The following is a 21981-nucleotide window of genomic DNA, read 5'->3' as shown; positions in this document are numbered from 1 at the left end:
ATTTATATAAAAAACGGGGACGTTTTGGGTTTAAGTCTGGAAAGGAACTGCAGCGCATGCAAGAACCAGATGTAGAATCAGATAAGCAAATGTGGCGTTCCACACTGCCACGTGGTGATGCAGCGCATTTATGATGAGTGCGTTTCCACGTGATCCTCCCTCCTCCCTCGTCCTTTTGGGAAAAATACAAGGCCCTCCTTAAGAGAGCCGTTTAAAATGTCTTGCGTCACAGTGAATCGACGTGTGGTGGTTTTCTCACGGAAAGTTGAGAGTAGAACAAATATCAAGATACGATAAATTGAAAACGAGAAAACGAGAAAACGAGAAATGGTAAGGTCCTTTTTGTGCTTAGCATGACTCTACTTTATCCATATGGACGTCTGTCACCCGCCTATTTTAGTAAACGTAGTGGTTGAGAATCCACTCACGCGAGTACCCAAATCACTACTCGCTAATAATGAAGTGCACGTCACCAAGACTGATCTGACGTGCTTGACTAGGCTACAGTAATGTTTGTACTATTTGGTCAGTTGGCAATAAGGTTGTTAATAAATTAAATATATATATATATATATATATATATATATCTATGAAATAATAAATAATTTTTTTTAATAATTAAAACTTTTTATTTTTCATATATTAAAAAATTAAAAATACTTTATAAAATTATTGTGAAACGCACTCTTAATCTAGATGTTAATTATTATTAAATTTATATTATTTTTATGGTTTATTATTATTCCATGTTTATGTTTTACTCATCCAAGTAAATAATTTTAACAAAAATTATCTATTAATTATAAAATAAAATTCCTAGTATTGTGCATTTAATTCATTTACTAGTAATCATAACGTGGCCTGCAGGTTCATAAAAAATAATTTATTCCTAAATAATTTAGCAAACATTTAATAGAATATATAAAATATTTTTAAAAATTAAAAGCTTAATAATTAATAATAATGTAAAAAAAATATTTGTTTTTAGAAAAAAACTAATGTCCTATTTGTTAATTGTTTTATAATGTTTTATAAAATAAAAATTTATTTGATAATTCGAAATGTTTTTAACATATTTTTAATATTTTTTAATATATTTTAAAAATAATTTTTATATTCATTTATTAATTTTTTTTAATTATCTTATGATTATTTTTTTAAAACAATTTTAGACAACAAGTGAAAGCAAAAAAAAAATATATAATAAAACAACTAAAAAATATTATTTAAAAATAATGTGTTTATTTTTTGTTTTTAATAACAAAAAACTCAGATGTGTTTTTTTATTTTTTTAATTATAATAACAAAGAAATGTTCTAAAAAATAGTTTCAAAACTAGCTCTAAAGGTGTTTTTTACCATAGAATAATTTTATAATTATTTTATAGTTAATCTTATCAAGCATGCTTGTAATAAAAAATTTCAAAAACCAAAAATATATATAATTTTCATTAGGAGAGGATGATATTAAATATAATAACAGACAATAATAAGGAGACGATTTTTTATTTTTTACAATTATATAAAAATATTCCATATAAATAATTAATATTGATTATTAAAAATACATATTTCTAGAAGAAAAATCTTTTAAATTGGATTTTTTTCTTGTACTAGATAGATAACTAATTAAATTCAAGAATGAGAGTGCAATCCGCATTGGAACATGGAAACATTTGTTTAAAAAAATTATACATGATTAAATAATCTTGAAACATTATTGTCCAATGACGTGGCTCATGGCATATGGCATTGAATGGTCAATGCACCCAAAGGAATCATTAGAGTCTAAAACCTAAAACCATACAATGATATTTTGGATTAAATTTAGATGTATTTAAATAATTTCAAAATCATCGTACTTAAAAGTAAATTCTTTGAAATTAAGATATTTGATAACTATTTTCGAGAATAATTTTTTGTTTTTTTTTAAAAAATAAAATTAAAAAGTATATTTGATAATTAGAAAACTATTTTTTAATTTTTTGTTTTAAAAAATAATTATATAAATATGTGTAATAATTAAAAATATTCTAAAAATATTTTAGGCTCCTCTAACAAACTCTTGTTCTTTTTTAAAAACTGTTTTAAAAATCATTTTTTGGAAATGTTTAAAAAAAATTATTTTTTAAGATTTTCTTTTTAATTTTAACAAAGAGACATTGACGCAAGAGGATTTGAAATAATAAAATAAAATTGTTTTAATTTTAATTTATTTTATGGAAGCATTTACCCAAAGAGATGCCAACGAAATCAATGACAAAGATGGTCCAAAAATTGTATTTTAACTAGGTGGGGTAAAGTAACCTGACAAGCCAGTCATCCAGCGAGTAGAGTACAGGAGAGTACAGCCACCCATCTCCACCCGCACTCTTTCATTTGTTCCTAAAATTATTAATTAAAATTAAAAAAAGAAGAAGCGAAATACCGTAACTTCTCTTCGAAAACCCCGCAAATCCAGCCGAAATTAAATCCATATCCTGTAGTATTTATAGAGTGTAATAAGCCAGCGTACTTATAAACTGACGAGGCACGTTGATAAGCCAAGGGACTTATCAGACCCCGGTGATAGAATTTCTTTTCTTGCTTCCTCATCTCGTCTCGTTTTCGTTTACGGTATTTATTTTGTCCTATACCTATCTTTTCTCTCTCTTTCCGCATTCAAATCCTTCGTTTTCCATGAACCCAAACACACCCTACCCCTATATATATAGGTATAAATAAATCATTGCACACCAGGAGAGAGAGAAACCAGGGAGAGGGTGCAGTAGGAACGATCGCACCTTGTCGTTGTCTCCGCCTCTACTCTGCTTTGAGTCGTCCCGATCCGTTTTGAGTTTTCTCTTTCAATCTCAAAGAGGTTTGAGTCTTTTTCTTCTCTCTTGTCTAGGAGATGTATTTATTTTTATCTTTTATTGTTTATGTTTTACTTTTATTTTGCGGTGTGCTTTGATTCTGCGAAGACGGGTTTTTAATAATTGGAGCTGAAAATTTTGGTTTTTGTTGATTTTTTTTCCTTTGTTTTTGTGTATAATCTAGGGTTTGGTGGATTACCTATGGTTATTTGGTATCGATCTGGTGAGGGTTTAGATCTTTGAAGCGGTTTTGGAGTCGCGAAGATGTCTTCTCTTAGCAGAGAACTCGTGTTTCTTATACTTCAGTTTCTCGATGAAGAAAAATTTAAAGAAACTGTTCACAAGTACGGCAAAATTTTCTCTATTTTCCCTTATTTGTCATTATTGCGACTGACTCTAATATTTTCAAATTTTCGTGAGGTGCTGTTGAATTGATTTGTTACTTATTACTATTTTTTTTTGGGGTGTGGAGATTGGAGCAAGAATCAGGTTTTTTCTTTAACATGAGGTATTTTGAGGAAACGGTGACCAATGGTGAGTGGGATGACGTTGAGAAGTATCTGTCAGGATTCACGAAGGTTGATGATAATAGATACTCTATGAAGATATTTTTTGAGATCCGAAAACAAAAGTATCTGGAAGCCTTAGACAAGTATGTCTTATTGGATTGTTGTTTATGTTTTTATTTGCTTGATTTGGGAAGCCATTGAAAAATTTTGGGAATTTTTTTTGCAAAATTGAAGGCGGGATCGTGCCAAAGCAGTAGAAATTTTAGTAAAGGACTTGAAAGTGTTCTCAGCCTTTAATGAAGAGCTATTTAAGGAAATAACCCAGCTTTTGACGCTGGAGAATTTTAGGTATGGAATGTTCTGTTGTTCCTAATACTTGGTTTTGGCTTATTTTACCAAATTTTACCCTTTGGGTAGAATTCTTTCATGGGTTTTAATGGAGTTGTACTAATTTGCAGAGATAATGAGCAGCTGTCTAAGTATGGTGACACTAAGTCGGCGAGGGGTATAATGCTTGCTGAACTTAAAAAGTTGATAGAGGCAAACCCTTTGTTCCGTGATAAACTTCAATTTCCCAGCTTGAAGAACTCGAGATTGCGGACACTGATTAATCAGAGGTCATTATGAAATTCTTTTACACACATTTGGTTTGGCCAAGAAAACTGAATAAATGAAAAAGAAAATTGTTGCTTGTTAATTTCCTGAAAATGTAAGTCACTTTGCCAACCAGATGTTTTTATCTGGCGCAATTAAGTGGACAGTTTTTCCTCTGGGTACTAAGTAAAGAAACATCTAAAAATTCAAAACTTCTGTCATTTTTAATCACATATTTTCACAGCAACAAAAAGGATTGTTGAGTTGAGTTTGTCATCCTATTCATGATTTTTGGTTTTTTCTTTTCCTGATATTTCCCCATGTTTTATTCAACAGTTTAAATTGGCAGCATCAGCTTTGCAAAAATCCGAAAGCTAACCCTGACATAAAGACCCTATTTGTAGATCATACTTGTGGGCAGCCAAATGGTGCAAGGGCCCCATCCCCTGTTACTAATCCACTGATGGGTACAGTTCCTAAGGCAGGGGGATTCCCACCTCTAAGTGCTCATGGAGTAAGTAAAACTAGAAAAGAGTTATTTGATGCTATATGGATTTGAACTGTGTTAAACTTGCAATTTCTGGATGTCTGACTTGGGATGTGCATTTTTAAAGCCATTTCAGCCTGCACCAGCTCCTCTTCCAACATCTCTTGCTGGATGGATGGCAAATCCATCTCCTGTACCTCATCCCTCAGCTTCTGCAGGGCCCATGGGCTTGGCTACTGCCAACAATGCAGGTACTTATTGTTCAATCTCCTTTTAAGCCAGCTGGTTTGAAGCTTTATTTTTGTATTATTATTTTTTGATAAGCAAGCAAGAAAATATTATAAATAAAAGAGAATGAAGCTATGCAAAAAAGTACACTGGATAGACATAAAGGGTACCAAAAAGCAAATTAAAAAAAAAAAGAGAATAAAAAAACACTCCTTCCTCTCTCATTTAGAGCCAAAACCTAAGATTGCATAGGCAAGTGTGTTTAAGCACTTGAATTGTCTGCTCTTTACTTTCAAACACCCTTTGAGTCCTCTCCTTCCAAATCGCTCAAAATATGCATAGGGGAGTGGCCCTTCACACCATCTTTCATTTTCTTCCCTCAAAATAGCCATGTCAACTTAGTAGTAGTCTCCTTGACCGTAGAACAAAGGACCCATGTAGTGCCAAATATAGAGAATTGGCTCGACCATAGAGCCCTTACTTCGGCATAGTGGAGGAAAATTTGATCTATTGATTCTTCCAACGACCATCCTCTGGATAAGGACTTGCATGCCCTAGTTCCAAGATGGAGCATAAAGATTAGATGGAGAAGACCCCATTCCTAGAATCCATCCATACTGCTTTATCCTTTTCTCTTCCCTCCTTACTAACCTCCCTCGAAGCTGCAAGAAAAAAGCCTCCACATCATCTAGCTCCCAATCATTCAGGTGTCTATACATCTTGATCCTCCCACACATCGGCCACCTAAGCCTCCTTTGAGAAAGCTAAAGCAAACAAGGAGGGGAAAGCCATACTTGAGGGATCATTTCTGCATCACCTATCTTTCCAAAACTTCACTGTCCTGCTATTTCCCACCTCAAAGGCAAAACCACTACCAACTAGGTCCCATTGCTTCTTGATGTTTTTCCATACCCCTAACCCATACCTTTCCGTCGCTTTGCATGAACACCATCTCACCTCTTCCTCTTCATGCTTACCCTTTTTGTATTATTATAGTATGTGGTATGGATTAAGATAAACCTTGTGGTATTTGAAACCCTGTGGTATGCATCTATGCTTGTTCACAATTGTAATATAAGTACTATAAGTACTGTGTAACAGAGTTTACAATAAGTATTCTGCTGACTGGCTCCAGTGCGGTGATGCTGATCCCCAACTCTCTATTTGTCTTTTTTTTTTTTTTTTTTTGGGATGTTTTTTCTAATGAGTACGGTTATGAAAGAGTCTCATTCTGTTCTCTCTCTCTCTCTTGTCTGTAGCTTCAGGATTTTGTTCTAGATGATGCTTCTGACCTATATATATATATATATGTATGTATATCTTTTCATGTTAGCAGCCATCCTAAAGCGTCCAAGAACTCCTCCTACCAACAATCCAGCCATGGACTATCAAACTGCAGATTCTGAACATGTGCTGAAGAGACCAAGACCTTTTGGAATATCAGATGAAGTAATATATATCTATCCCATATTGTCCTTTGTATAATTTTATGGATGTACATGATTGAAGTCCGAGTTTTGGCGTATTTATAAAATAAGTATGATTTTTATTATGAATTAAGTCTGTAGATTTGCTTATTTGACTGGAATTTGCTCTTAGCATGACTTTAAGATCTATCGTATGCTTTAAGGATTTGATAGCTATAATTCGCGCAACCACCCAAAATATGGTGTCAATTAGCCTTCCTTAAAACCATTATTACTTGGAACATTAAAGCTTCAGTATGTTTAATCCTTCTTATGTTGATTCATTGAAATAGAGGGTTATAGGTTATTTACCTTTTACGTTTTAAAATTTGACACTGGTTGAAATGCATGTGATTTCTTTTGCCATTTTTACTCTTCAGTGGAGAAAGTTCTATTTTGGGGTTTAGGTGGAAATATGGAATTGCTTTTTTATATAGTATGTGAAGCTATGATTGTGAAGTTACCAATTAGGAGAGATCTATTTGATTCTAGAGATGTGATATAAACATGCTAGTATTATGAAATTGGTTGAATTAATATGCATCTGTTTCCTACTTATATTCATCAATAGGTATGAATAAAAACAATGGATCATATGACTAAGTCTTTGCAACTTATGATGGCATGAAACATCATGTAAGCATAATTAGAATTGTCAAAAACTTATGGCACACTACCACAATTAAGTGCATCTTTTATGTAAATTATAGATATCATGACTATATTTGACATCTTAAGTGCATTGTAGGGTACATATATGTATCTGTGGTACATGATAGGTCTGATGCAATGGCAGAGCCAAAAACTTTAGTTAGGGGGCAAAGCTACCTATATGCATTATAATAAGTCATTGATAAATTCGAAAAATAGTCAATATATCCTCCTTATCATCCAACAATACTGAAGAAAAGGTTAAAATTTATTTATTTTTTGTCGGTAAAAAAGATTATATTGAATAAGAAAGAAAGTACACCCAATGGGCGACCCAAAGTGTACAAGAGGTATGCAATAATTGCCAAATAGAAGAATCTACAAAAAAGGGGGGTAACAAAAAACACCACCTGCCCTCATCTAGAACACGACCAATAAAAAAAAAAATTGATTAAAAGAAGAGGCCCTTCATCTATACACAGCTTAGTCCAAGCCCAAAGAGTACAAACAAAAGAGATTTTTGGCCTTTGAATTGACAACTCCTTGTTATCAAAGGCAATCCTATTCCTTTCCTTCCTAATTGTCCAAAAAATACAAATAAGGGATGCCTTTCAAGCCTTCTTGTGTTTCTTGCCCACAAAGGAATCATGCCACCCAAGAAGGGTCTCTTTAACCGTTAAGGGTAGAACCCAAGGCACCTCAAAGAGTAACTGCCATAGCACTCTAGCCTTAACATAGTGAAGTAGAATATGGTCAATGGTCTCTTCTTCAACAAGGCCAAGGAAACATCTGTTTGCTAGGGACCATCCCCCTTTTAGATTTATAAACAATTCAAAAGAATTAGAAAATGGTAAGAAATGTATATAGAAAATTTTTAATAATTTTTCATAAAGAATCTTTTTTTTTTTTTTTTTGGAAGATTTGTTTGATTAAATTTAAGATTTTTTCTACTCAATAAGTATAAAATCAAATGAAAGTGATGAGATCTTTTACTTAAAAATTTATCTATGATATGATAATGAGGGTGACACTCTTTTTAGAACATAAGTGGCTTGATAATTAAAGTTTTAATGGAGTCATATGTCACCTTAAGTAAAACATGAGTAGTTAAGAAAAGTTTGATAGTCATTATTGTTTATAGTTTAAAGTTTTTTTATTAAGTCATATTATCTTCAACGCTAAAAACAAAATATAAAAACAATTGATGCGATAAAAGTTTCATATGGAAATGGACAAAATATACCCAAAAAAATTATTAATACAATATCAAATACAAAATTATCAAAAAGATAATTTTATTGGAAAATTATAATAAAATCAAAATTTTACATACACTAAAAGATGAAAGTAAATTAAGATAATGTGTACATGAGAAAAAAAACATGATGAAAATAAGATACAAAGGAAAAAATAAGTAAGAATATTAAATGGATTTTACAAAAGATTTTATTTGCTTTTTAGTAATTTAAAATTTATGGAGTTATTTTTATTTAAAACTTGAGGATTAATATTATTATTTTTATTAATAACATTAAAAATGTAATATTTTTATTTAAAAATTTAAAAATTAAATTTATATTTTTAGGGGACAAAATATCTATTTTTCATTTTTTTTTTAAATCTCTAATTATACATATATATTTGAAATTCAAGGAGGGCAAATGCTTTCCGTGGGCCCCTACTGATGTGATGCATACATGTTTGGCTACTTTTTATAACTTTGCTTTTTTTTTCCTCGTTAGAGTATTATTATTATACTATTGTTTATAGTGTATTTCAAAATCAAAATACACTACACTTTGTTTGTCATATATGCTCATATTCGATTTAATTAAGTACGCTGAAGTTAATGTAATATTAACATGGTGCAGAAGCACATAAAGACACTAATGGTTTCTTTTTTGATATATTTTGTGGACAATTATTGCAATGTGGAACTTCACTATAAGGATATTGTTGAAGTAGTTGGAATTTTTTGCTTAATGTTAAAAAATATAAATTATTTTTGTAGAATTTATTATAAAACTACATGCTGAAATGACAAATAACATAGTTGATTTCAACATTATTATTGAATGTTTTTAGAGATATTGAGGGATGCTTGTATTTACCTCTTTCACCCCTACTATGTTAACTTGAAATTTGTTATGTATTGTTTTATAATTCATTTTTCCATTATACATGTGTTTCATGATTGTGTAAGAACTATCATGTTTAGTGTTTCCATGCCTATACCTATGGTATTAATGAATGCCTTACTTTGCCTATTTTACCCCTAATTTCTTTCAAGATATATTACACTATAAAGATACATGTGTTTCGTGTATGTGAACATTTTTTTTATTTGTTTCTTAATATATAAAAGAAGCTTACATTATCTATATGGAAAAACAAGAAAATGATTCAGAATACAGTTATCAATTATCTACTCTCATCATAATGTAGTTAATAATACAAATTTAATGTAAAATTATACATATAAAAAAAATTTAACGTAAAATTATAGGAATATCAAACACATCTCATCAAAGGTAACAGAAAGGAAGAGAGTTGGGCATTGAAGGAGGTTTCCACATATTACTTTTGATATTTGAGACGAAGGTGTGCCTATCAAAAAAAAAAAAAAAGAGAGAGATAGATGAAGGTTTTTGTGATCATGCTTGTTCTTATGTGCATGACCAAGGTGTTGTCTCATTACTTTGATAACATGAGAACATGATATTGGCCCCCTCTTGGACTGGTAAATTTACCCCTTTTTATGCCTCACAAAGTATTTTGAATGGTAACTTGGTCTAATCAATTCTTCCTTTTTGTGATATTCTAGCAGGTAAATAATCTACCTGTTAATATTCTGCCTGTTGCATATACTGGCCAGAGCCATGGGCAGAGTTCGTACTCGTCTGATGACTTGCCCAAGACTGTTGTTATGAGCCTACCCCAGGGTTCAACTGTCAGGAGCATGGATTTCCATCCAGTGCAACAAATTCTACTTCTTGGTTAGCTTCCACTGGCTCAAAACATATTCCTTTTCTCATTCAGAATTTTGTTGCTTAATTCAGTAGCTTAGTGGATGTTGGACATAGCTGTTTTCTTCTTCCTTCTGTCGTTTCTTTTTCTGATGTGTTGCTTTTTTATTTTAGTTGGAACAAACATGGGTGATATCATGGTGTGGGACTTAGGTAGCCGGGAAAGGCTTGCTATTAAGAATTTCAAGGTCTGGGAGCTTGCATCATGTTCAATGGCATTGCAGGTTTGGTTTCTAATTTTACATTTTTTGTCAGAAAATCATGCATAAGCTTTACTCAACTTCAAGTGTATGGATGCTTCTTAGAGCCACCTATTCTTATTGAAAAGTTTTCTGTTTTTGTGATAGACATCTTTGGCCAACGATTATCTTGCATCAGTTAATCGAGTGATGTGGAGTCCTGATGGCACTCTTTTTGGTAATGTTTGAAGAATTTTTTTGATAAACTTAATTGTTCAATTTCATTTTTCACATGGGCATTTGTGAATGTCTTGCTTCATCATGCACGCCCTTGTGTGAGAATGGAAGTGGTCGTGTTTCTAATCACAATGATTCGTGTCCTTACTTCAGGTGTCGCATATTCCAAACACATTGTGCATTTATACTCCTATCACAATGGTGATGATCTTCGAAACCACCTAGAGGTTTGTGTTATTCATCAATACTTTGGGAGTTGCATTGAAATTTTTTGCAACTATTTTGTTGTGTATTTCCAGTGTGAAGGGCACTCATTTCTATTTTATGTTGAATGAATTCCATATAGATTTAGAATACTAAATAGGATTCTCTGATGAAATTCTGCTTGGTTATTCAGATTGAGGCTCATGTTGGTAGTGTTAATGATCTTGCTTTCTCTTATCCAAACAAACTTTGCGTTGTCACTTGTGGCGAGGACAGGTTCATTAAGGTTTGTTTTGCTTCCTCACTAATTTCGGTGGAATGGTAAGGTCTGGATGCCAATTATACAAATTTCAAGTTTCTGCAGGTGTGGGATGCAAACACTGGTTCTAAGCAGTATACTTTTGAGGGTCATGAGGCACCTGTATATTCTGTATGTCCACATCACAAGGAAAATATTCAGGTATTGTCCTTTTGGATTGTTTAGCTGCTCTCTCTCTCTCTTGCACATGCATGGACAAATGATCACAAGAAAATCAAATATGGAATCAAGATCTGAATTTTGGAGAGAAAAAGACTGATCACTCTCTACATTATTCTTTAAATCAAATGATGAATCTTGATTAGAGATTTCAGGCTATGGTACATATTTAGGTAATTTAAAATTGGTTCAATCAAAACTCCGCTAAAATTCGTAAGAAGTATCATGATTTGCAGCATTGGATCTGCTGCTTTGCATTTATATTCAGTCTCACATTCCCTGTTTTGCATGTGTATTAAGTCACCACTTAGGCTGGCTAAAACTATCCGCATGTACGACTCTGTGTGTGTTCTCTTTTTATTGTAGGTATTCTTAATTCCTTTTCTGCTGTCCAACCAGCCAGTTAGAGTTTTAGAGAAATGCTGTCTTATAAAGCTTACCAAACTATTCCATGTGATAAACTTGCCTTATGGCTGGATGGAGCAGTAACAAACTCCTTATTTGAGTTGTAGTAGGAGAAGAGGCCAGCCACTGTATGGTCAGACATTCTGGTTGCAGAGAAGAATGTGATGTTAGGGGTAACTCTTGAACTTATGTCTACAATCAAGTTGGTGGCTAGGGTTTTTATGTTTTAGGGTTAAGGAGAGGAACGAGGGATAAATTTTTTGACAACGAAATAAATAAAATAAAAATATAAAGAAAAAAGATAAAAAGAAGAAGGGATAGAAACCTTAGAATCTTACTAAAGTCTTCTAGGAATCTCACCTTGAAGAAAAATAATAGAGTCTCACCATTGAGAATTGCAACATTACAAAAAAAACTAATATTATTTAATCGCTATATCTTGGTTTACATCAATTAGCCTTTTTATTTATAGACTTATCTAAGAAATCCAAATTCTATTAGAATTCTAATATCTTATTATGATTCTAATTCTAATTCTTCTATAGCCTATTATGACTTTTTATAATTAATAATTAGCTATTTTTAATTGAACTCCAACAAATACTAATCCTAATTTCACTCCAACTAATACTAAATCATTTAAAATTTATTTATTTATTTCCTTCCCTTTCTTGAGTAGATTTTAGAGACTCATCCTCATCAATTCACGCCGCTTGGGAAAAAATACTTGACCTCTAATTTTAGGGATTTTCCACGGTCAATTGAAATCCTAAGCAATGCCGTCAAACTTATTTTTCTTTGTCAACTCTATACTACAATAGGATAGGATCTTAAGATTTCTTGAACTTGTCAAATTTCATGTAAGGCAAGTACCAAACTTCCAAAGATTTCCCAATATTATGAAACAAGTTGATAGTTCTCCAAATAATTACGTCATCAACAAGCGGTAAGTTGCTTTGCACGCTCTTCTTGTAAAGAACTATCTTGTAGAAGAATAAGATTCTTAAGTTCCTTAAATTTAAAAGAAATTCTTGGAATTCGTATTATATCATTATAGGATTCTTCATGTTTACAACCAATCACGATAATTTTTTGCCTTGAAAAGTCATGCATTGGTTCTTTTATAGCCTTTTCAACTTCTTTGAGCAATCCTACAAGTTGTTCTAGGATAAGTTCCATCACCACTTGCATTCTAAATTCATCAATGACTAATAGCAACTTCGAATTGTTTCTTAATGGGAGTATTTGATGACTCTTCTAGTTTCAAGGATGTAATGTTTCCTCTGGTTGCTTAAGTGGAGGAATTTCCTTCATTGGACAGAAAATCTTTGTACACCAATAATGCACAAATGTGCAAGTATTCTCATAGCCATCATGTTGGACCCTTTCATAAAAAAGTCATGGTCTTCCAAGTGCAATATCGACAAATTTCATTGGTAGAATATCACACTATACTGATAACTTAAAAGTATATTACTAAAATTAAATGATACTAGACAACGAGAATGCACCAAAATAGATGTGATTTACCACTGCTATTTGATAGGGATTTGGATGCCCCTTTGCATGTAGATTAAGCTTCTCAACAAGTTCCTTTAAAACTAAGTTGGAACTACTACTTCCATCAATAATCGTAGTGCATAATCTCTCTTGACAAGCAACATGAATTTGGAAGATGCTAGTACGTTGCCAATCCTCCTCTTTGTTTGCCCTTGGTATGTTCACCAATGGTTTCATAAAAGTTTATAGCCTTCAATCATGGTTGCATAGTCATTCCACATCTCAAGTAATATCTGAAGCCAAGGACCTTTGGATCAGATACCAAAACTGATGTGGGACAACCCTTGAATGGATGACTAAAATCAAATTGGCGGACTTGAGATCTTTTAGGGTTTATGGAGAGGAACAAAAGATAAAATTTATGTTACTGAAAAAGAAAAAAAATACAAAGAAAAAAGATACAAAGAAGAAGGGATAGAAACCTTAGAATCTCATTAAGGCATTCGAGAAATCTCACCTAGAAGAAAACAATGAAGTCTTACCATTGAGAATTGCAACACTTGCAAAAAACTAATATTATTTAATCACTTTATCTTGGTTTACATCAATTAGCCTTATTTATTTAGGTTTCTCTAAGAAATCCAAATTCTATTAGGATTATAATGACCTATTATGACTTTAAATCTAATTCTCCTATAATCTATTATGATTCTAATAATTAGTTACTATAAATTTAAATCCAACAAGTACTAATCCTAATTTAATTTTACTAATACTAAGTTATTTAAAGTTTATTTATTTCTTTCTCCCCTTCCCTTTCTTGAGTAGATTATGGAGATCCATCCTCATCAGGATGGATTTGAGAGTACAATATTGATGCTGACACATGTTCCTTGAACAATGCTGTGGATTCTTTTCCTTCTCAATTCGATTGAAGTGATCTTAACACTTTCTTGTCTTAGTTTGCTGGCCTCCAATTCTACCCATCAAATCAAAACTCTCAAACCACCAGTCCCAAGTACTTGGCAGTCAAGATGTGCATAAAAAAAAATGCCTTCTTGAGGGAGATGTCAAAGTGTGGCCCTTGGAAGATTGTATCAGAGGATGGGTGGTGGGTTCCTTTTTTTGTAGAAAATGGATAGAGAAGAACCTTTGCCTAAGGTAGAGGGCACTACCCTTTTGCCTCAACTTCACATTTATAAGCATATTGGTACATTGTCAACCTATATATGAGGCACTTAATTCATACTTGCTCTACCAACCTGATAAATTATATTATAACAAAATAATTATGAACACGGGAGGGTTTAATTACCCCAGCTGGTTGAAAAATAAAAAGTAACCTAAAACAGCTGTTGGATCTATTAAGCTAACCCTGCTCAAAGTGGTAAAATGCTGGTCTATGAACAGGTTCGGTCAAATTTAGTTAGTTCTAATTCCCAATTGTTGACAGCTAGAGTCTTGGTCCCATCTATCTGAATGAGCCTGAGTTTAGAATTTAATAAAGAAATGTTGGTAAAGGATACCAAAAGGTCTAAAAAATTATGGGAGATTCTCTCTCACACAATATACATAATCTTGGGTGTTTCTCATTCTATTAGAAGTGATTACCCTTTTTTTGTATCATTGCATCCAATAGACTTTTGTATTTGGTGCTTTGCGTTAAGAACAACTGAACTAGATTTTATCATATGGTGGTTATGTTTAAAAATTTCCCCCTTATTTCTGGTTTCCATCCCAGTTTATATTCTCAACAGCAATTGATGGGAAAATAAAGGCATGGTTGTATGATAACATGGGCTCTAGAGTTGATTATGATGCACCGGGTCATTCATCTACAACAATGGCATACAGTGCTGATGGGACAAGGTTTTTATATGACTTCTCTTTCATTATTCTGATTTCCCCCATTTCTAGGTGATTAGAAGTTGCTTTTTGCTCTGTTATATGTTGTCTAACTGGAGTATCTCCTAAATGATATATGGACAATCCATAGGTTGTTCTCATGTGGAACTAATAAAGAAGGAGATTCATACATTGTGGAATGGAATGAAAGTGAAGGAGCTGTCAAGCGTACATATCATGGTCTTGGAAAGCGATCTGTGGGGGTTGTGCAATTCGATACCACAAAAAATCGATTTTTGGCTGCTGGTGATGAGTTCCTGGTCAAATTTTGGGACATGGACAATGTTAACCTTTTGATGACAACTGATGCAGAGGGTGGATTGCCGGTATTGTTAGATTGGTAAAATTCCATGCTAACTTTTCTGATGAACCCTTTTTGTAAATTGATTATTCCTTGCATTAAATGTCTGCAGGCGTCTCCTTGTATTCGATTTAACAAGGAAGGGATACTGTTAGCTGTCTCAACTAATGAGAATGGTATTAAAATACTAGCAAATCAGGAGGGAATTAGGCTGCTCCGGACAATGGAAAATCGTTCATTTGATGCTTCTAGAGTTGCTTCTGCAGCTGTAGTGAAGGTAAATAAATTTTTAAACTTGAAAGATCTGCTGCAAAACATGCTTCTTAAATGTGTGTTTGATATACAGGCCCCTGCAATAGGCACATTTCCTCCTGCTAATCCTGCTGTTGGTACTAGCATTGGAGATCGAGCTGCTCCAGTGGCAGCCATGGTTGGAATGGTGGGTGTCGATATCTCCTTCATGGGATTTCTGGATCTTTAAGAGAGCAGCTTTTGTATTTTGATGTATAACTTACTAGTGTTTCATGTGAATGGAAAAACATGTGTTTTTTCAAATATTAATTTTTTTTTTAATTTTTGCAGAACAGCGATAATCGAAGTTTGGTGGATGTAAAACCCAGAATTGCTGATGAGTCAGGAGAAAAATCTAGGATCTGGAAACTTACAGAAATCAATGAACAATCACAATGTCGCTCCTTGAGGCTTCCTGATAACTTAACGGCTATGAGGGTAAAGATTGACTTCATTCAAACTTAATTTTTGGTTTTTTATTTGCCCCTTTTTAGGGCTTTCCTCACTTTCCTGGACCTGCATATGATTCTTGGTTCTTGAATATTACTGGTGAACTGCTGTGCACTTCTTCTTGTGTCGCAATTTTGTTCCCATCACTGGGTTTCCATTTTATGCATTTGAAACTGGATCCTCATCTTTTTTTCTCTTAATTCTGGAATGCACGTTCAACTATTATATAAATAGTTGTATTACATAATGGAATCAGGAGCAAGTTATGTGCACATCCAAGATAAATATTATAGTGTTCTACTATGGATGTATTCAAGAGATATTCTGACCTGTCCTTGTCAATGAAAAGCTGAAATGAAAAAGGTTTCTTCCAGAAGGGAAGCTGTGTTCCATGCATTCTACTGTATAAACATGTAGAAACTCATTATTGTTTATGCTACCTGCTGCTATATAGCGTTATCAAAAATGAGAAATGTCGAGATAGGAACTTTATGAGAAATGCTGAGGGAAACTGGCAAGGAATGTGAAAGGATTGAGTTTGAGAATAGTAAGATAAGTGATTGAAAAGGAACATTTTATGGATAGTTTGTTCTGTGTTTCCTACCATGTTGTCCTGCTAGTTTCTAAATCATACCATGTTGTTTTTCTATCTGTTTCCTGTATTAGGAGAAACTTCTTTATTACAAACATATTGTTCAGGAATCCCTCCAGAAGGAAAGTCTGTATTTTGACATACATGATTGGTAAATTTTAGTCATCTTTTTACCCTCTTCAGCAAGATTGTCAAGTTTCATCCTATCAAAAAAAAAAAGATTGTCAAGTTTCAGCTTTAGAAGAATTTGCACGTTCATATTCCTGTTCAGAAGTTTTATTGAACAGTTAGTGGCAGCCCTTGAAGTCCTTAAAATAGATGCTAGATTTTATATCATTATTGTCATCCAATGTCCATGGCAATATTTGATCTTCTGTTGTTCCAACGTTCTCAGTGGGACTGTAAGCTGCAGGCAGGCAAGGAAAATTGTTGCAACAGTAATCCACTTGTTATACATTTTTCTTTGAGGACCTTGCATTTATTCACAAGATCTTAATGGGTTCAACTGTCTTATGGAGGGTATTCTTCACATCTTTTGGAGTAATATTCCTCTAGGTTGAGCCCATGTGCCAAGGCTACACCCTCCTATAGTCTTGATTGCTGTGTCATTTAGCTGAAAGAGCATTGTGGTATCTGATCATGCCATCTTCACAATCAGACCAAGGTACAGGAACCACTGGACCACAAGTATATTCACCAAAGTGAAGGTTTCTCTTGCAGCTGTGTTGCTTAACCAGACATTTTACACCTTTTCTGCAGTTAGTTTTCAAAAAATTGGGAGAAAATGGATGAATTTAATTTCTGTATCCTAGCACCATAACTTGCTGCATATGATTGGTGTGTCTAGCCCAGTGCCCAGATAGTAACCAGTCACTTTACACCTCTTCAGTTAGTTGGAAAAACATGGTAGAAAATGGATGAATCTAATTTCTGTATCCTAGCACCATAACTTGCTGCTTATGATTTATGTGTCTAGCCCAGTACCCAGATAGTACTGTGTATGTGCTTTGCTGCTTTAAATGAATCTATATTTTATCTGTTGTTCTTCTGGAATTAGCTCATATCTTAGCTTCATTTTCTTTGGCATATTTCATGTGAACTTTTTATGATTGAAATAGAGATTTTTAACTATTTATGTTTCCAAAGCCATATAAAGAATCTTATGAACTGTCAACAATTTTTTTTTTTAAATTTTATCAGAATCAAAATATATATCGATAATAGTAAAGTTGAAGAGAAGGATGAGAGGTCCTTCCCACAAAGTACAAAACCTTATCAAAGTAAAACCATACTACTGTACAAGGAGAAGTAATGAACTGTCAACAATATTGCTGATTGTCAAAAAGGGGAAATCAACAATATTGTTGATAAATAGGCTGTGCCAATTGTTGTCACTTAGTATACATCTGGTATAAAATTTTGTATGTAAACGCCTTTAATAAGCTACAATTTCTAGTTTAAAGTTGAATGGAACTGTGTGCTGTTCAATTGTCTTTAAAAGGCTTCTTGTAATGTGAATGTAAGGTCCATAAACCTGTCATCAATTTTTTACCACTTTGTGATGTGTGACCAAGAGTAATTTAATACATAGTAACTCAGTTAGGACAACACCTTCTAGTAGTTTGTTAAAATGTTAACAAGTGATATAAAAAGGGTTATGTCAGTATGTTAGATTGTGGATTTCTATTGATTCCTCTTGGAATTTACATCGATTTTTATGTTTAAGTCTGGTTTAGTAAGAGGGTTGGGCATGTGCCACACTGACCACAGTGACCAACATATTGCTGTGACTAGAGATATTCAGTAAAAACCAGTAGTGGCTCCAAAAAGGGGTGTATTGTTTTACCTGAAGGATCTGTGAACCTGAGAGAGGCTAAAGTTACTGTGATTAGGATATGGTCTGTTGTACTCCATATTTTTTACGTGCTTACAATATGCATTGCAAGTTCAATTGATTTGTCTTGCATGTGATGCTCCTGGAACTAGGATTTTGTGATGCTTGAGTGTTTCAATTTCCTTTTAAACTCATGTAACTCTAAGGCTAGGGCTGCCACCATAATTACTTTTCCTTACAGTCCTGACAAATTTAGTATTATTTCAGGTTTCTAGGTTAATGTATACAAATTCAGGATTTGCTATATTGGCTTTAGCGTCTAATGCTGTACACAAGCTCTGGAAATGGCAGAGAAATGATCGAAATATAACAACGAAGGTTTTGATTTTGATTTTTATTATTATTTTTTTTTTTGTGTTAGAACATTGTATTTCCATTGTGTCTTTGTTAATTTCCATGAGCTTGGGCTTACTAACAATTTGCCTGTTGTAGGCAACTGCTAGTGTTGCTCCACAACTATGGCAGCCTTCAAGCGGGATATTAATGACAAATGAGATAAGCGATACAAACCCTGAAGATGCTGTTCCATGCTTTGCACTTTCAAAGAATGATTCCTATGTTATGTCAGCTTCAGGTGGGAAAGTCTCCCTATTCAACATGATGACCTTCAAGGTAAATAACTTCTCCTATGCATTTTTCTCTCTAGATATACATTTAGTTCACTATTATTTTTGGGGAATCAAAAGGCATGATGAATGAACCATTCAACCACTGAAAATTACCCACCAAGCAGATTCTTTTGACTCTTTTTGCAAAATATCCATTCTTAATGTCTTATTTTTGTTTTGAAGCATAATTTTGGTTCATTATTGTCTTGGAAATCAATACAAGTATAATAATAAATCTTTTAGATAATATTAATAATTTTATATTTTGACTATCATGTGGTTTTTGGGTTCTGAATAGAGGGTCAAATTATTGAAATTATCTATATATAGGTTGGAAATTCAAGGTGACTCACCAATTCTGGTGGATTTCTTAGTGGACAGAATTTGTTCACCTTTTTCCTGCTGCTAAATTTTCTGTTCTGTTTTTTTTTTTTTTTGGTTATGTTTATTCTTCTGCTTTCTCATGTGCAGACCATGACAACATTTATGCCCCCACCACCAGCAGCAACATTTTTGGCATTCCATCCTCAAGACAATAATATCATTGCCATAGGCATGGAGGACTCTTCTATCCAAATATATAATGTTCGGGTTGACGAGGTATTCTTTATTCTGAAGCTTATATTTTGTGATTCTCTTTGTTGATAAGCAGGCAGAAGTTGATATCGTTCAAATTGGGTATGCCACATTTTGACAGGTCAAAACCAAGCTCAAAGGTCATCAGAAAAGAGTAACAGGCCTTGCCTTCTCTCCTGTTCTAAATGTGCTTGTATCTTCTGGAGCTGATTCTCAGGTGAGGAATAGTAAAAGCATGTGCATGTGCCCTCATGGTTAGCTTACACTAATAATTAGTCTATACACATCTCAAGTTGAGATGACCAAGTTAGAGACCATAAGAGCAGTATAGACTAAGTGGAACTCACTAATAATATATCTATTCATTTTGTACTCCCCTGGTCCATGTTTAAGTTTTATTGGTTCTCCTGTCAGAAACCAAGCAGAATTTGATGTTTACTTTTCCCTTCTTTTGCCTTTTCTCTCAACTCTTGTTTGAGCTTTGTTGAGTTTGCAATTAGTTACATATCCGAATTGTCCAATTAGTTAATGCTCATTTGTTTATACAGCTCTGTGTTTGGAACACGGATGGATGGGAGAAACAGGCAAGTAAATTCTTGCAGGTTTCACCTGGGCAAGCAGCAGCTCCTCTTGCAGATACTAGGGTTCAATTTCATCACGATCAGATACATTTACTGGCAGTTCATGAAACGCAGATAGCCATATTTGAGGCATCCAAACTTGAGTGCCTTAGGCAGGTGTGCCAGATTTTTTCTGCTCATTTCAGTATGTGTACATGCATATGTTGATGTTACTTACAGTTCGAAGGTTTTCCTTTAAGGATTGCTGTTTTTCTCCTTTGTTGCCTTCACAGTCAACAACTCTATTTTTCTGTTAAAACTATTGACTTTATGAAATTATGTTCCTCAAATAGTGGGTTCCCCGGGAAGCAAGTGGCTCAATTACACATGCTACTTATTCGTGTGATAGCCAGTCAATTTTTGTGAGCTTTGAAGATGGCAGTGTGGGTGTTCTAACTGCTTCAACGCTTAGATCCAGATGTCGAATCAATCCTACTGCTTATTTACCTCCTAATCCAAGGTGCCTATTTTTCTGAATTATTTACAAACCATGATGATGAATACCATTTTCCCTTTTTCCCTATTCACTTTCCTTCTATGTATCTAATGATACGATTTTGCAGCTTGAGAGTGTACCCTCTCGTCGTTGCGGCACATCCATCTGAACCTAATCAGTTTGCATTAGGACTCACAGATGGTGGGGTGTGCGTACTTGAACCACTAGAATCAGAAGGGAAATGGGGCACCTCTCCTCCCCTTGAAAATGGTGCTGGTCCCAGTTCGACCTCTGGTGCAGCCGGTTCAGATCAACCCCAAAGGTGACAACTCTCTGCGTGTGCACCTCTTTCACCACGGACGTCAAGTGTGGGTGTATCTCTTTCGTTTTGATCTACTGCCCCGGGTCCCTCGACACCTTCATTTTGAAGGGGAAACTGCGGAATTTAGGTAAATTACAGGCTTAGGAGGATATATACTTGAACTCAAATCTGGTAGAGTTGTTCATCACATGAGTGGCGTCATAATCAATTTGTGACCAATACATGGGTGCTAATTGATTCCCACATTTAGGATGACTGGAGAAGCATGAATTGATGGTGTAAATTTAGAGGAGGTATTTGGGAAGCTGGAGGCCACTTTTAAAACAAAAGGCGAGCAAACAATAATTAGCTTGTGATTCAGACCACAGACCCTTTCTCTTTCTTGCTACTAAAGTCACTGAAGAAGGATATTTGTTAATTGTATCTTTTTTCTTTTTCTTTTTCTTTTTAATTTCACAGCAATGATCATAGACATCTCAGGTTGCGGTTCTTTTTTTCCTCTTTTTTTTTTTGTGGTACTTGTTATTTATTTATTTTTAATTATAAATATGTGTTAATGTGAGAAATCATCACTTTTGCATGAAGGACAATTGGTTATCAAAGCTCCTGACCTAATTGGCAGGTGACCATATTTCTTGCAATCTGCATTAGGAGATGCAACTACTTCACTACTGCAGGATTAAGCCTCCAATCAATTTCTAATCTGGCTGGTTGGCCTGTATTTTTCCTAGAGGACAAGGTGGTGGTGCCCTTGGTGCTGCTGCGGTTGTTTTGGTCATCACTCACCAGGTACTGGGATGTCAAGGACATGTTTGGTTCTGTAAAACAGACTACTTCAAAAGGTGGAGTTGAAGAACAAATTATTTCAATGTATAATAAATTATGTTTTTTTTTTTAAATTTCATTTTAAAGAATTGCTTTGCAGAAAATTGTGATTTCTCATCTCTTAATCCAAAAAGGTTAAAACATATTTTATCTCTTATAAAGAAACTAATTATCATTTTTTAAAAATAAGCCAAAAATGGTATTTTCATTGTATTCTAAAATTTGAAATTTTAATTTTTTTTATTTTCCTAATTTCTCATAATAACAAAAATGTTTAAGAAAAAAAAAAGTCTTGATATTCTTATGGTTTTATTAAATTTAAAGGTTTATATATAATATATAA

General features: G+C 33.6%; 1 protein-coding gene across 11 annotated transcripts; it reads left to right on the top strand.

Annotated features, from left to right (window-relative positions):
• Nucleotides 1-2602: 2602 nt before the first annotated feature.
• LOC100244059 (topless-related protein 4) lies at nt 2603-21709 on the top strand. 11 transcript variants are annotated; one of them, XR_009466987.1, is made up of 27 exons: nt 2603-2859; nt 3039-3198; nt 3327-3506; nt 3598-3711; nt 3822-3980; nt 4294-4471; nt 4572-4695; nt 6009-6121; nt 9617-9785; nt 9930-10039; nt 10163-10232; nt 10385-10458; nt 10629-10721; nt 10800-10895; nt 14560-14687; nt 14815-15049; nt 15137-15301; nt 15371-15463; nt 15607-15753; nt 18459-18569; nt 18684-18863; nt 19331-19459; nt 19557-19652; nt 19984-20172; nt 20349-20515; nt 20619-20940; nt 21399-21709. XR_009466987.1 is itself a non-coding variant. In XM_010658152.3 (26 exons), exons 2-26 carry the CDS (start codon nt 3119-3121, stop codon nt 20815-20817), a joined length of 3399 nt encoding a protein of 1132 aa, XP_010656454.1. In that variant the 5' UTR covers nt 2603-2859; nt 3039-3118; the 3' UTR covers nt 20818-21379. The 11 variants fall into 11 exon arrangements, 4 of the variants coding, with proteins under 4 accessions (XP_010656454.1, XP_010656453.1, XP_002285341.2 ...); XR_009466986.1 differs by lacking the exon at nt 21399-21709 and adding an exon at nt 21064-21379; XR_009466985.1 differs by having other exon boundaries at nt 2608-2859; nt 9614-9785.
• The last annotated feature ends 272 nt before the right edge of the window (nt 21710-21981 follow it).

Source organism: Vitis vinifera, chromosome 11 (assembly GCF_030704535.1).
Source record: "Vitis vinifera cultivar Pinot Noir 40024 chromosome 11, ASM3070453v1".
Lineage (NCBI taxonomy): Eukaryota > Viridiplantae > Streptophyta > Magnoliopsida > Vitales > Vitaceae > Vitis > Vitis vinifera.
This window is presented reverse-complemented; position numbering and strand designations above follow the sequence as displayed.